The 15,369-nt window shown below is 43.5% G+C and overlaps 1 protein-coding gene across 1 annotated transcript in view; it reads right to left on the reverse strand.

Annotated features, from left to right (window-relative positions):
* RNF213 (ring finger protein 213) overlaps positions 1 to 15,369 on the reverse strand; it is a 391,778-nt gene that overhangs the window by 325,976 nt on the left and 50,433 nt on the right. The window contains exons 5-6 of the mRNA XM_078781285.1: positions 7,542 to 7,737; positions 6,401 to 6,538 (exon numbers count right to left, since the gene is read on the reverse strand). Coding sequence (XP_078637411.1) covers positions 6,401 to 6,538; positions 7,542 to 7,737 — 334 coding nt within the window. The remainder of the gene's footprint in view (positions 1 to 6,400; positions 6,539 to 7,541; positions 7,738 to 15,369) is intronic.

Genomic DNA, 15,369 nt, shown 5'->3' on the forward strand with positions numbered 1-15,369 from the left:
GAAAAACCGAATAAATTTGCACCTCTATATCTCCGAAAGTACTGAACAGAAAAAATTGAGACATGGCTCATTGTAAAGAACTCTCCATGGGGAATAAAATATGTAAATGATGACGTCACCAGTCACGTGGTTCGGTCGCCATCTTGGAAAAACGGCAAATCGTTGCGCCACTATATCTCCAAAAGTGCTGAACAGAAATAATTGAGACATGGCTCATTGTAAAGAACTCTCCATGGGGAATAAAATATGTTAATGATGACGTCATCAGTCACGTGGTCGGCCGCCATCTTGGAAAAACGGCAAAACTTTGCACCACAAAATCTCCAAAAGTGCTGAACAGAAAAAATTGAGACATGGCTCATTGTAAAGAACTCTCCATGGGGAATAAAATATGTTAATGATGACGCCATCGGTCACGTGGTTCGGCCGCCATCTTGGAAAAATGGGAAAACTTTGCACCACTATATCTCCAAAAGTGCAGAATGGAAAAAATTGAGACATGGCTCATTGTAAAGAACTCTCAATGGGGAATAAAATATGTTAATGATGACGTCATATGTCACGTGGTTCGGCCGCCATCTTGGAAAAACCGAAAAATTGTGCACCTCCATATCTCTGAAAGTGCTGAATAGAAAAAATTGAGACATGGCTCATTGTAAAGAACTCTCCATGGGGATTAAAATATGTTAATGATGACATCATAGGTCACGTGGTTCGGCTGCCATCTTGGAAAAACCGAAAAACGTAGCACCTCCATATCTCCAAAAGTGCTGAATAGAAAAAGTTGAGACATGGCTCTTTGTGAAGAACTCTCCATGGGGAATAATATATGTTAATGATGACGTCATCTATCACGTGGTTCGGACGCCATATTTGTCTTAAATGGCCGATAAAAGAGTACATTCCGGCAAGTCCTCGGTCTCTGTCCGATTTTTCATTTCTTTGTCTGTCCGTCTGAACACAATGTGCTAACATAAGCCACAACCACAACCTGGTGTTAACAAGTATTACCAGTTATCATTTTTCAATGGGGTACCTCCATAAGGTACGTGCTATTACAATGTGAGCACGTCTATAAAGTACATACTATGAGAATGTGAGTATGTCGATAAAGAATGTACTATTAAGAATATAGTACATCTATAAAATACATGTGTTAAGAATGTGAGTGCATCTATAAAGTACGTACTATTTATAAAGAAGGTAGGGAACGTGATCATCGGTCCACAAAAATACATACAATTTCAAAGTAAATCTATACAATAAAACCAAAAAGTTATGTTTGTCCGTTGTATGAACATGATTACCTTACATCGTCAATGCATTGCTAACACACCACACAAACACAAGCACACCAACATACACAAACACCACACAAACCAAATCCCGGTGAGGGTCTGTAATCTCCAGGGAGCTCTCTAAAAAATATATAAGACCGAGTGATCCTGTAAACCATCAAATAGAAGAGCTGTATTGGTTTTCAGAGCAATCAGTTGGTAAATAGTGGACGAGTTGGGATCTGAAGTTTCAGAGGGTAACACCCTGGGAGTCCCATGATCCAAAACCAAAAAATCGTTGCCTGAGCGATTGTGTGGGCCATCGAGTTTCAAAGAAATTGGTTGGTAAATAAAGGATGAGCAGGGATCCAAAGTTTGGGGGTTAACCACCCCCCCCCCCCTCCCTCTCCCCCAGCCTCCCCTCCTGGGAGCCCCCATGATCCAAAATCTAAAACTCGAAGCATGAGCGATTGTGTGGGATACTGTCTTGTAGTCATGTATCAAGTTTCAGAACAATCAGCCGGGTGATAATAGAGGAGAAGCAAAAATAGCAAAAGTTAATGGAGGGAAGGAGAGTCGAGAATCTTCGAGAATTGAGACGAGATGACATAAAAATTACATTGAAACTAAAAGTGCAAGAACGTGGGGGCATGGTGCAGAGTAGGAGGTTCAAATACAGAATTTTCTTCATAATATAATCATAACAGTAATTGCAGATATATCTGAAGGAGTGAAAGGATAGATCAGCAGTAGTATGCCCATGTAAGTGCTGTTAAATCTTTTCTTTTTCACCAACAAAGTCACCGGAGGCATTATGTTTTTAGGTTGTCCGTCCGTCCGCGATTGGTTTTCATTACCGCGATAACTTGAGAACGGCTGAAGAAAGCTTCATCAAACTTGTTGCATTTATGTATAATGAGGTAAATATGAACTGATTCGATTTTGGGGTCACAAGGTCAAAGGCCAAAGGTCAGAGATCATGTTAGGTAAAATGTTAGGTAAAGGTTAGGTAAAGTTAGGTCATGTTAGGTAAGGATCTATTTTGATGAAGAGTACCCCTCCTCCCCCAGCCCTCCCCCTCCCACAGATCTACCAACGTCCCTGTTCTCTACTGTTGTTGTGCTTGTGTGTTTCCCTCTATCTCCCCCTCTTGTCTCCCGCTCCCTTCATTGTATGTTTTATGTGTCTGTGCATGTTTTCATGTTCAACGTGTTAGCTCTTACACGAGCCTCGATTCTGTGTACAAAAATAAAAAAATAAAAAATCCCGTTACCGCGATAACTTGTGAACCAGTGATGGCAATCTGACCAAAGTTGGCACAAGTATGTATTAATTGTATTATGGTGCAAAGATGAACTGATTAGAATTTGGGGTCAAGCGGTCAAAGTCTGTAATAGGTCTATCTAATGCAATTTCATTCCAGGCTACAAGGCAACAAAGGTGAAATTTTTGAAAAGGGGTGCAGACTTTCTATAGGCACTGCATGAAGCTCGGTTCCTAAAATTGGCTGATTATTTCAAACAACCAGGAGTTCCTCATCTCACCCCATTTCATAAAGACTGGCACAATAGCTCAGAGGTAGAACTTTTGCCTTGTAGCTATCTCATCTGTGGTTGATTCTCAGCCTGATTCTAAACTGTCACAATATAGTGTCATAGCCATCAATGAATGTGCAACAACAACACAACATGCATTTTAAGGCCATTTTCCCTGCGAGAGCGGGGGTTAGCCTTGCGGTCCCCATGACTATCTTCTCCATTTTGCCCTATTTTCTGCATCTCTCCTTGTTAACCCCCTTGCCCGCATTTCTTCTTCCACCATCTTCAACCAAGTCTTTCTCGGTCTCTACTTCCTTCTACATTCATTTCCATCACTCTTCTCAACCAGTCACTTTCATCCTTCCTCAACACATGACCAAACCACCTCAACCTGTTCCTCTTCACAGCATCAATCACAGGCTCTATTCCCATCATCTTTCGCAATTCATCATTTGTCTTCCTCTCTCTCAACGATACTCCGCACATCCACCGAACCATTCGCATTTCCACCCTTTCCAGCCTTCGCTGCTGCTCTACGTTCATTACCCATGTCTCGCTCCCATAAATCATAACACTTCTCACACATGCAGCATACACCTTTCCCTTCAGCTTCAACGACACGCCCCTCCTCGTCAGCACGCCACTCAGTTCCCGAAACTTCTTCCATGCACATCTCACTCGAGCAACCGTTGCCGAGTCTGATCCACCTTCTCCATTCAGCATGTCTCCGAGGTAGCAAAAAATTTTCACAGCTTCCAGCTTCACGCCATCTCCAAGATCCAACTCAACATTTCCTCCATCTGCAGCTCCCTCTGTGCACACCTTACATTTGAATGTAGCTGCCACACTGGTTAATGACCCTCTCAGACCACTACATTTTTGATGAACCCACTCAGCGCACATTGTACATTGAATGGAGTTCACTCCGACACCCTTCCTGCACACAGCACATGGCCACTTCCCAGTTTTTTCCACCTCACCACATTCTTTACCACTTGCCATCACCTTCGTCTTTCCGATATTCACCTTCAGACCTTTTGTCTCCATATATTCCTTCCACTTGTTCATATTTTCCTTTAGTCCATCCATACTTGCCGCAATCAACACCAGATCATCTGCATACAACTCCCACAGTAAACCCTCCTTTACGTTCTGAGCCAGCAGCTCCATCACAGCTACAAATAGTAGTGGACTTAGTACCGACCCCTGATGCACTCCCACCTTCACCTCAAACTCACCACTGTTCCGGTCCTTCATCCTTACAGCTCTTTTGTACATTGCCATCACGACTCTGATCAACCATTCCTCCACTCCTAACTTCCTCAATGCCCATGTCAATACTTCGCGTGGAACCCTTTCGAATGCTTTCTCCAGATCAACAAACCCAAGAAACAACTTCTTCCTCTTCTCCATATACTTCTCCTGCAACTGCCTCACAATAAAGAGCGCGTCTGTCGTTCCTCTTCCTGGCATCAATCCAAACTGCATTTCGTCGATCTTCACCTTCTTCCTTATCCGCCTCTCCAACACCCTTTCCAATAACTTCATTCCATGCCCCAATAACTTTATCACTCGGTACGAGCCACACTCCAGAGGGTCACCTTTCCCCTTGTATAGAGGGACGAGGGTACTCAGTTCCCAATCCACTGGAATGCGGCCTTCTTTCACCACCAGATTACAGATCTCTGTCATTCTCTTCACACAACAACTTCCTGCTGCCTTCAACATATCTCCCACAACTCCCGTCGGCCCTCCTGCTTTTCTACTCTTCATTGCTTTTATCGCTTCCTCGACGTCCTTCTCGGTTATCTTCTCTGCCGGTCCTAAAACTGGGTTACTCTCTATGTTGCCATCCCATTCATTCTCTGTATTCAACAGCATTTCCATACATCTTTTCCATCTTCCTTTAATTCCATCTGGGTCCACAACGATTTGTTCCACTTCATCCTTCAAGCAACTCACCCCCATCACATCACACCTCTCTTTCGCTATCTGCTTTGCAATCCTGAATACCGCTCTCTGACCCTCTTCCAAATCCAAGCGTTCTCCGAACATTTTCCTACATGCCTCCTGCGCCTTTGCTGCCTCTTTCTTTGCAGCCTTCTTGCCTGCCTTATAACTTTCATGCTCTGCTTTTTCTGCTCCCGTACCCTTCGCCTTCTGCCACTCCTTGAACTTCTTCCTCTTCTCGTCAATCCTCTTTCCAACTTCCTCATCCCACCACCATGTTTCCGAGTGCCTCGGTGGTCCTTTTGTCCATCCACATACCTCACCAACGGCTCCCAACAGACTTTCTTTCATTTACATCCAACCACGTTCAAGCTCAACCACATCATCCTCTACCCTACTCAGCCTCTCTTTTAATGCCTCCCTTACTGTCACCTCTTTCAACCTCCACACCTTCATTCTCGGTTGGTACTTCACCCGCCGAGCTCTCCTCGCACCTTTCACCCTTATGTCGCAGACAACCAAGTGGTGCTGTGAAACAGCCTCCTCCCCCGGGATCACCTTTGTGTCCCGGAGGTGCCCCCTATCTCGCCTACGCACAATCAGGTAGTCAACGGTTGTCGTCGACCCACCTGACGTGTATGTAACAAGCTTATTATTCTCTTTCTGGAACTGAGTATTACAAATCAACAAATCAGCTCCATCAGCAAACTCCAAAATCCTTTCACCTTCCCCATTTCTCACACCATATCCGTAACCCCCATGAACTCCCTCAAAACCGTCTATACTCCTTCCCACATGTCCATTTAGGTCTCCTCCTACCACAACAACTTCCTCATCTTTCACGTTTTCCATCAGCTTCTCTGTCGCACACCAGAACTTGTCCTTCTCTTCATCGCTCCGACCAACCTGCGGAGCATATCCCGAGATGACGTTCACCAAGAGCTTTCCAATCATCATTTTCACCATCATCAACCTATCACTCACTCTAGTCACACTCACCACACTGTCTACAAACTCCTCAGAAAACAGGACACCAACACCATTCACGCCCTCCGGGCACCCTTGCCGCACAAACTTGTATTTCTGTCGCTGCCTACCCTTCACCATTCTCACACCACTTCCCTTCCATCTCGTCTCTTGCACACAACATATGTCCACTCTTCTTCTGACCAATACTTCCACCACTTCTCCTGATCTCCCTGTCATTGTTCCTACATTCCATGTCCCAAACCTCAGAAACCGATCTCCACTTCGGGCTGTACCCTGCCCGTATGCAGTTGTAATTGTCATCAATGAATGTGCCTCATAAGGAAATTAAGCAGAGTATGAGCATTCGTTGGTGGACATTAAAATAAAGATCCTAAGATCTATTTCAATAAAGAGTACCAGAGTTATTGCCGGGATGCTGAAAAAATTGGGAATTCCTATCGAATCTACAGAGGGGGAGGGGAAAGGGGGGAGGGGTGGAACTGCATTCATCGGTAATGTCGCACCCACAGGAATAATACAACAGGACAGGTACTGCATACACTCAGATGGATCAAGTTTTTAATGACACAGCACGTTATGACACAGATCCTGCCAGCTGCAGTAATGGGGACACACACAAATGGTAGACACACCATGAAATCTTACCTTTATCTCCGTTGAAGAAACATACTTGCCCAATGTAATAAATGGTTTGAATGCCTTCAGCCACCTGTTGATTGCATTGGACATCTTGTCAAAAAGGAGTGACAGTTTATCATTGTAACCTGTTTGTATTGTTTGACCCTGTAAGTATGGGATGAAACATTGAGCAGAACTTCTATGACAACTAAATCAGAACTTTAAATGGCAACTGATAAAATTAAACAGCTTAAATATACAACATTCACAATCATTTAAAGACAAAGAAAGAAAGGCCATCATTATATTACATATACGAAAACGCCAAAACCTTTTAATTCCACCTCTCTCTCCTTTCTATTCACAAACCTGACCACCCATTTCCATCCCATTTTTAAATCCGCCACCTCAGGTGGATGGAGGTTATGTTTTCACCCCTCTCTGTTTGTCTGTCTGTGAGCAGGATATCTCAAAAAATTATGGACAAATTCGGATGAACCTTGGTGGACAGGTTGGGTGTGTGCCAAGGAAGAATTGAGTCAATTTTGGTGAAGATCAGGATCCGGATCAGAGAATTTTTAAAGTAATTCTTCACCATTGAGAGATATGGTCAAGATAGATATATAGCACGATATCTTTAAACAGTTATGGATGGATTGACAGAACTTGGTAGATGATAAGAACAAGCTAGTAAGATTTTGGTTAAAGTATTATGCAGATTCAGCCTATCAGTGGAAAAAAACGTAAAACTGTTCAGCCTGGTGGAGGTATGTGCTCTACTGAGTGCCGTTATAGTTTGCAATGTATCCTTCTTCTCCCCCCTTTCACTCCCTTTTTTGTTTTAATCAATTGATTGCTCACCCGAACTCCACCTGCCCCTAATTCATATTCATATTTTCTCAAAAACTTCAAACTTAAAAGGTTCTTTAAAAATGAAATAATTTTGAAGGCTTAGGCCAAGATTGTTTTAGTTAAGTTCTCAAGATAGGAAAATGACCAGTTCACCCATTTGTTTTACCTTACCCACACATACACCATACTTTAACATGTGTAATTATCCTATTTAGAGCAAGGAGAAAACCTTATGCCAAATTCTATCTCAGTACTTGAAATAAGCCAAAGGCATTATGCTACAAAACATTTCTTGATTGTAAAGAAGAAAACAAACCTTTGATGAATCAAGATTTAAAGCTCGATTCAAAACTTGCGAGAGAGTTGCAATAAGTGTCAGAAATTGTTCAACATTCTTGTCGGATGTCGTATTCTGCGTCAACAGGTTCAGCATGTTGATGCATTCTGAGAGAGCTTCAGCCAAATCTTGCTTTTCTTTTGTGCATTCCTTTTCATCGTTTGGTAATTCCTCTCTGTAAAAGAAAATACAATTGTTTGTATCAGTTGTGCATTTTGTTACGTAGTTGTAGCATGGCCGAGTCTCCCTAATGGGTGACCCAAGACAGACAGAGATAAACTCCCAGGACGCCTGAGCTTACTTAGAGGCGATGTCACTTACAAGCGCTGCAAGCCGCTCAGTGCAGCAGTTAATTCACCAATTGGGTCCATGCACTGCTGCTTTTGTGTGCGTTCCTCTCAATAATAAATTAGTCACACAGGAGGACAGGAGGACACAGGAGGACAGGACAGGAGGACAGGAGGACACAGGAGGACAGGACAGTCACACAGGAGTCAGATTCACATCTGAGCCCCTTTACACTACGATTCCCATTCTGGCCATTTTAAAAATATTTTTTGTATACATAGTCAAGGCTCGTGGACGAGCTTGAACACAGAAAAGATCAAGACGCAACATAACAAAAGGAACAGCAGGAGAAGGGGGAAACACCAACAGCAGGACGTAAGGAGAAAATGGACAAATAAACAAGGGATGCGGGTAACGATATGGGGTAGGGGAGAACGCAAAGGGTGGACAAGATGGATACAGAAGCAAAATTTTGTGACGGTTGGGGGGGTTGGGGAGGGGGCGGGTTCAACGGGTGGAAAAAAGATCATAGTATTGAATGGGCGATGATTTTAGATGGTGGTATACACCTGTCTTGAAGGCCTGGAGGGAAGAATGAGAAGAAAGAGTGTGAAAGTTGGTACCACAAGTGGGAAAAAAAGAGGAACAAATGAGTGGAGGTGAGCAGTGGTTCTGGATTTTGGTAGTTCCACTAGTAGGGGGTTGCTCATGGACCACGTGCATCCTGCAGATACCTGGGGGGGAGGGGTAGGAGCGGAGGCAAAGCAAGGAGAGGGAAGAGGGTGCAAGACGAGAAATGAGGTGGAAGAAGACAGAACACTGACTGACCTGTCAGCGATGGCTAAGTGATAGGCCCATAGACAGCTTCATTGCGAGAGATTCTAATAATCTTGAAAGCCTTGGAATCCATGGCGACAAGCTGAGCAAGAAGTGAGGCAGGGAAGCCAGCCCGGAAGGGAGAGCTTGAAGAGCTTTGCTCCATCAAGATGCGGAAGAAAGCCTTGTATGAGGATAGAAGCTCAAGTGTACCAAGGAAGGACTTTGCACGACGGATGATGCCCAGTTGGCAGCTGACTTTGGAGGCCAGCTTTGAAATGTGGCCCGCCCAAGAGAGATCATGGCTGAGTGAGATCCAAGAGTTTGAATGACTGAACCTCTGAGAGAGTTGTTGAGAAAGTAGGTGGGAGGGGTTCCAGATGGTCATTTTGGAGAGAGAGAGAGAGAGAGTGAGTGTGTGGGATTTCTCAGGCTTAAAAGACATATTCCAAGTGTTTGACCAGTTTATCATTTTGTCAATCTAAAGAGAGGGAAGAGGTTGTAACCTGTCTGAATGAAGGATGAGGGATGTCACGGCAGAGTGGAATCATCTATAATAATAAAAGACAGTGTGCATCCGTCCATCCGTCCGCCTTCTCCTCCACAACTCCAAACTCCATCCATAACTCCATCCGTCCATCTCCGTTGAAACCAAAGCTTTCATAATCATTGGAATCTACCGTGATGAAGCTAACTCCGAGGGCCTTTCACTTACTCACCGCAGGCAGGTTGGTGGTCTTTCTGTCTTCTACCGACTCCTCTCCGGCCTTGCTCCCCCAGCTCTCTCTGGGCTCTGTCCCCCAAATATTCCTACAGGTCGCACAAGATCTGCCTGCAACCCTCTTATGGTTAAACTGCCAAAATCAAGACTCTCTGCTCACCTTCACTCCTTCATTCCTCTTTTCTCCCACCTCTGGAACAAACTCCCTCACTCTCTTCAATCCCACTCCTCCCTCCAGGTCTTTAAAACAGCCGTTCACCCCCATCCAAAACCTTGATCTTTTCTACCACCGCTAATTTCACCCCAGATTCACTTTTTTGAAATACCAACTTCCTTCATGGAATTCCTTGCAGTGTCCTTGTGTTTTATACTTCTCCCACCCCTCCCCCCCTTCCCACACCTCCTCCCCCCAAGCCCTCCCACAGATCTCCCGATGTCCCTGCTCTCAAATGTTGTTTGTGTGCTTCCACTTCTCTCCCCATCTTGTCTACCGCTACCCTTATTATACGTTTTGTGTCTGTTTGATTTTCTGTGTGATAAATGTTAGCTCTTTCACGAGCCTCGATCCTGTATCCAAAAAAAACAAAAACAAAACCAAAAAAACCCCAAAAAACCACCATGAAACCTAGCGGCCCCAAACTTTTATGCATACACTTGGACCTCCAACAGATTGCAAGGATGAAAACTGTGTGTGTGGGTGTATTACAACACCTTTTTTGAAGATGATTAACGAGGTGCTCATAAGAAAAACCCGAAAAAGCCTTACCAATATGGTGGCCCGCCATCTTGGTCAGCCCACTGACACTCGCTGGGTTATTAAGCTGCCATTTTGTTTCGGCCTAATCAAACATGACTTGCCTTGGAAACATGATTGATTATCATTACATATTTGGAGCTTATCATCAAAATCTGGATTCGGGTATGAGGATTGGATCCTGTAGACTAAATAAATGTCCAAATCTGGTGTGAAATCTGCCAAAATTTACCATATCAGCGATTCTTTTCACTAAGTGCATATATTCATTTATTTAAGCGAGGCTGTCATTCTCCTTCTGGGGTTAGTTTTTTTTATTTCACTTAATAATAATTTTTTCATTTCATTCATACTTCCATGGGATAGGGTGTCACTCCACTGTACTTGCGATCTGTTTTTAAAATTCCCTCCAGATCAGTGGTTCCCAAACCCATGGTCGCGACCCAAAAGAGGGTCGCAAGGATGTTCCTGAGGGTCGCAGGACGGTCTCAAAAGAATAAATATTACAGTGTGATAAGGGGATTACTTCACTGGCACAATATGAAGGATTATTTAAATAGTAATTAAAGTAGAATAGTTGTGGATAATATAGCATCCATATATGCTTAATATAATAATGTTTGAGTCTGTTCACGTCCAATACTCGTGCGTCAAGCAGACCAGCGAGGAGCATGTTGTTAAGTAGCATTCTTATCTGAATGCGATATTATAGATGGCGTTTTGAGCTTAATTATCAAATGCACTGTTTATATTCGTTAAACGTTTTTATTTAAATTTAAAATGTTTGAATTTGATACATTCATAACTGTTCCAGATGAGTTTTATCACTGGAGTTTATTTTATTATATTCTGTTGCCAAAATTACTTTTTTATTCTGAATCATTCAAGAATGTTCTAGAAAACCAATTTTTGGCATAGAAGAAATTCGATTTTCACATGTGTCGACAGTTCACAATCTGACAGTCGTGCTTTCACTTGTTTACTGGAGGCTGAGATCTAGTTACTACAAACAAAGTAGGTATTGCCTGCACCTTACTTGTCTTTATTTACGTGCGTTTTTGATAAATGTTACTGTGTGTGGAGTCGAATAATACAATAATTAATAATTAACTTTAGAATTGGTTATTTTTAACTTTTTGAACAATTTCCGATGTCTTCTAAAAATGTTATAATTTATAACTCTCTTCATTCCAGGTCTGGTCTTTAACTGGAAAAATGGCCCAACGCAAAACACAACTACAGTATGAATCTATGAAGGAAAACAAATTGAAGCGTTATTTGCATTCAGTTCATCCAAACTTTGTCGAAAAGCCACTGAGTTACTGGGAGGACAAAGAAGAACAGGTAAAACGAAATCGGATTGATGTTCCCTCGAGTTCAGCCTTTTCTTTGGAGAAATCTTCCTTGGCATCCTTTGAAGTGGCGTGATATATTGCAAGACGCAAAAAGCCCCCATAACATTGGAGAGGAGCTGGTGAAGCCAGCAGCAGTGGCAATGGTGAAAACTGTTTGCGGAGCAGATGTTGCCAAGAAGATTGAATTGGTACCACTTTCTGACAATAGCATCAAATGTCGAATTGATCTAATTTCAGATGATATTTTGGCTCAATTGATTGTGGCACTGAAAAAAGCAGGAAAATTTTCATTGCATACGGATCAATCAGTAGACATTGCAGGTGAAGCTCAACTTATGGTTTTTGTAAGGTACAGAGGAGAAGACGACATTCTGGAAGAATTTCTTTTCTGCAATGCCCTGTCAAGTACCACCACTGGAGAAGACATCTTAAATATGATGAATCATTTTTTCAAGAAACATAATCTAGACTGGTTGAATTGTTTGGCTGTGTGCACTGACGGAGCTCCATCCATGATGGGAAGTCATTTGGGTTTAGTTACTCGTGTTAAAGCAGAAAACCCTGATATCATAATAATTCACTATTTCTTACATCGGGAAAACCTTGCCACTCAACGTTTGCAACCGAACCTCCATGTAGTTCTCTATAATGCTCTCCAAGTTGTGAATTTTGTCAAGGCCAGGGCTTTAAGCTCACACATTTTCCATAAAATGTGTGAAGAGATGGGATCACATCACCAGATCTTGCTGTTCCACTTTGTTGTTCATTGGCTCTCTCGAGGGAAGATTCTCGGAAGAGTTATTGAACTAAAAACGGAAATTGAATTTTTTTTACGTGAGAAGAGCCATGCACTGGCAGACTGCTTTAAAGATGCTGCTTGGCTGGCAAAGCTTGCCTATTTGGGTGACATCTTCATGCACCTGAATTCAGGCATGCAAGGCCGTAATCATACCGTGGTGGGCATACGTGAAAAAATTGCCTCATTCAAGAAAAAGCTTGCTCTTTGGAGAGAAAAACTGGCTAAAGGAAAAACGGCTGCCGTTCCAGAACGGAGTGCTGTGCTGGAAGATGCGTCGGAAATATCCCTTGTTGATGTCAAAAGTATATTCGAAGATCATCTGAAGAACCTTCAGGAAGAAACGGACAAGTATTTTCCAGAAAACGTCGACCCCAAGAAGCATAGTTGGATCAGAAATGTGTTCAATGTGGACGTCAGTTGAAGTCGGAGAAGATATTCCCGGATTTCAAGAAGAACTTATAGAACTCCAGGAAAATCAAGTGCAGAAGCAACGCTTTGAAAAGCTCCCATATTCGAAATTTTGGTGTTGGGCTGATCCCTGGTGTTGGGCTAGCGGCTAGGGTGCCGGCTTAGGATCCTAGGATCCTGGGTTCGAATCCCGGTCAATCGCTGAATTAATGCCAGGGGGGTTGACTCAGCCTGTCATCCTTCCGAGGTCGGCTAATTGAGTACCAGCTCACTGGTAATTCCCTGCTTGTCGTTAAAGGCGGCAAAAAGGGTTGGCGTCAGGAAGGGCATCCGGCCGTAAAACATTGCTTCAAAAAGGGGACCGAAAAAACAACAACAACCACAGTTCCCGAAAAAGGCCAACCCCCGCTTGCGGGGAAAAATGGCCTCTAAAGGTGGTTCTAAAGGTGGTTATTCGAAATTTTGGACCCAACTTGAGGATAAGCCCATTCTGACTCAGAAGGCTGAAAAAGCTCTTCTCCTTTTTCCAACAATATTTCTCTGTGAACAAGGATTTTCAGGTCTTGTTGCAATCAAGACTAATGCAAGGAACCACGTGGGTCCTCAGAATGTCTGCTTGTGCTCTGTCCATCAACATTAAACCAAACATAGAGCTTACCCACAAAATGAAGCAGTATCATGGTAGCCACTGAGAAAATCTTTGATTGTGTATTAAAGTCTCATTTTCATGTAAATTTGTTTTTCATTTTGTCCAATTAAAAACTCTTTGAAAATCATTAGGTGTTGGGAATTAATTCACTAAAACAATATGAATAAACACAACGTATCAAAATGATAGGTCATAAACTGCATGTACAGCGTTAAGGGTCGCCAGGTCAGGACAACATTGTATTCAGGGTCGCCACCAAAAACGTTTGGGAACCTCTGCTCGAGATGATGGACCCAGATTGCATATATTTTAAAGTATTTAAGAGGTGGTGTCCCAAACATTTTCAGCCATTTCAACCAAAAGCAATCAGCTTGCCAAGCCAGCCATTTCAACCAGAAGCAATCAGCTTGCCAAGCCAGCCATTCCTTATCACCCGTTTCATTGGAGTGCTTGCTGGAGTGCTTAAGCCGCTTGGTGAGGGCTCCACAAATGAAGTGAGAAATGCCTGTGTACTTAATTAATTAGTCACAAGGCCGGGGAAGTTTGGGTGGGTTATAACACGTTCGTTTCTTTATCCCGTTCGTTTCTTTGTCAAATTTCCGCTGCGTATTTTGTTGTGTATGTGTTATTGTGTGTTTCTATTTGGTTTTGGTTTTGTAGTTGTTGCAAATTTGTGTGTAATTAGTCGTTTCTTTGTCCGCGCCTCGTGCGGCCTGGTGTCTCGTGCGGCCTCCTCGTCTCGACTTGTGCCCGCCCCCTATATTCTCGTTTGTTCTTTCACCTCTGCTCCTGCTTCCTCAAATCCACGTTCTCACTTAGAGACTTTTCCCAGATTGTTTTCATGGTTTTGTTTAAATATTTATTTAAATATGTTTAAACCGCAGCGGTGATCCCCCCTCCCCCCCCCCCCCCCCCCCCCCAGGATTTCCATGTTTTAAACGTTTCCCAGTGTATACCCTGGATAAGAATAGCTACGCCGTATCCCTGCGTGTCGTAGGAGGCGACTAAGAGGGTTGGCGTCAGGAAGGGCATCCGGCCATAAAAAACATTGCCTCAAAAAGAGAACCATGACAATTATTACAACTACATGTGGGCAGGGTACAGCCCGAAGTGGAGATCGGTTTCTGAGGTTTGGGACATGGAATGTAGGGACAATGACAGGGAGATCAGGAGAAGTGGTGGAAGTATTGGTCAGAAGAAGAGTGGACATATGTTGTGTGCAAGAGACGAGATGGAAGGGAAGTGGTGTGAGAATGGTTAAGGGTAGGCAGGGACAGAAATACAAGTTTGTGTGGCAAGGGTGCCTGGAGGGCGTGAATGGTGTTGGTGTCCTGTTTTCTGAGGAGTTTGTAGACAGTGTGGTGAGTGTGACTAGAGTGAGTGATAGGTTGATGATGGTGAAAATGATGATTGGAAAGCTCTTGGTGAACGTCATCTCGGGATATGCTCCGCAGGTTGGTCGGAGCGATGAAGAGAAGGACAAGTTCTGGTGTGCGATAGAGAAGCTGATGGAAAACGTGAAAGATGAGGAAGTTGTTGTGGTAGGAGGAGACCTAAATGGACATGTGGGAAGGAGTATGGATGGTTTTGACGGAGTTCATGGGGGTTACGGATATGGTGTGAGAAATGGAGAAGGTGAAAGGATTTTGGAGTTTGCTGATGGAGCTGATTTGTTGATTTGTAATACTCAGTTCCAGAAAGAGGATAATAAGCTTGTTACATACACGTCAGGTGGGTCGACGACAACCGTTGACTACCTGATGGTGCGTAGGCGAGATAGGGGGCACCTCCGAGACACAAAGGTGATCCCGGGGGAGGAGGCTGTTTCACAGCACCACTTGGTTGTCTGCGACGTAAGGGTGAAAGGTGCGAGGAGAGCTCGGCGGGTGAAGTACCAACCGAGAATGAAGGTGTGGAGGTTGAAAGAGGTGACAGTAAGGGAGGCATTAAAAGAGAGGCTGAGTAGGGTCGAGGATGATGTGGTTGAGCTTGAAAGTGGTTGGATGTCAATGAAAGC

This window comes from Myxine glutinosa, chromosome 7 (assembly GCF_964187855.1).
Source record: "Myxine glutinosa chromosome 7, kmMyxGlut1.1, whole genome shotgun sequence".
NCBI lineage: Eukaryota > Metazoa > Chordata > Myxini > Myxiniformes > Myxinidae > Myxine > Myxine glutinosa.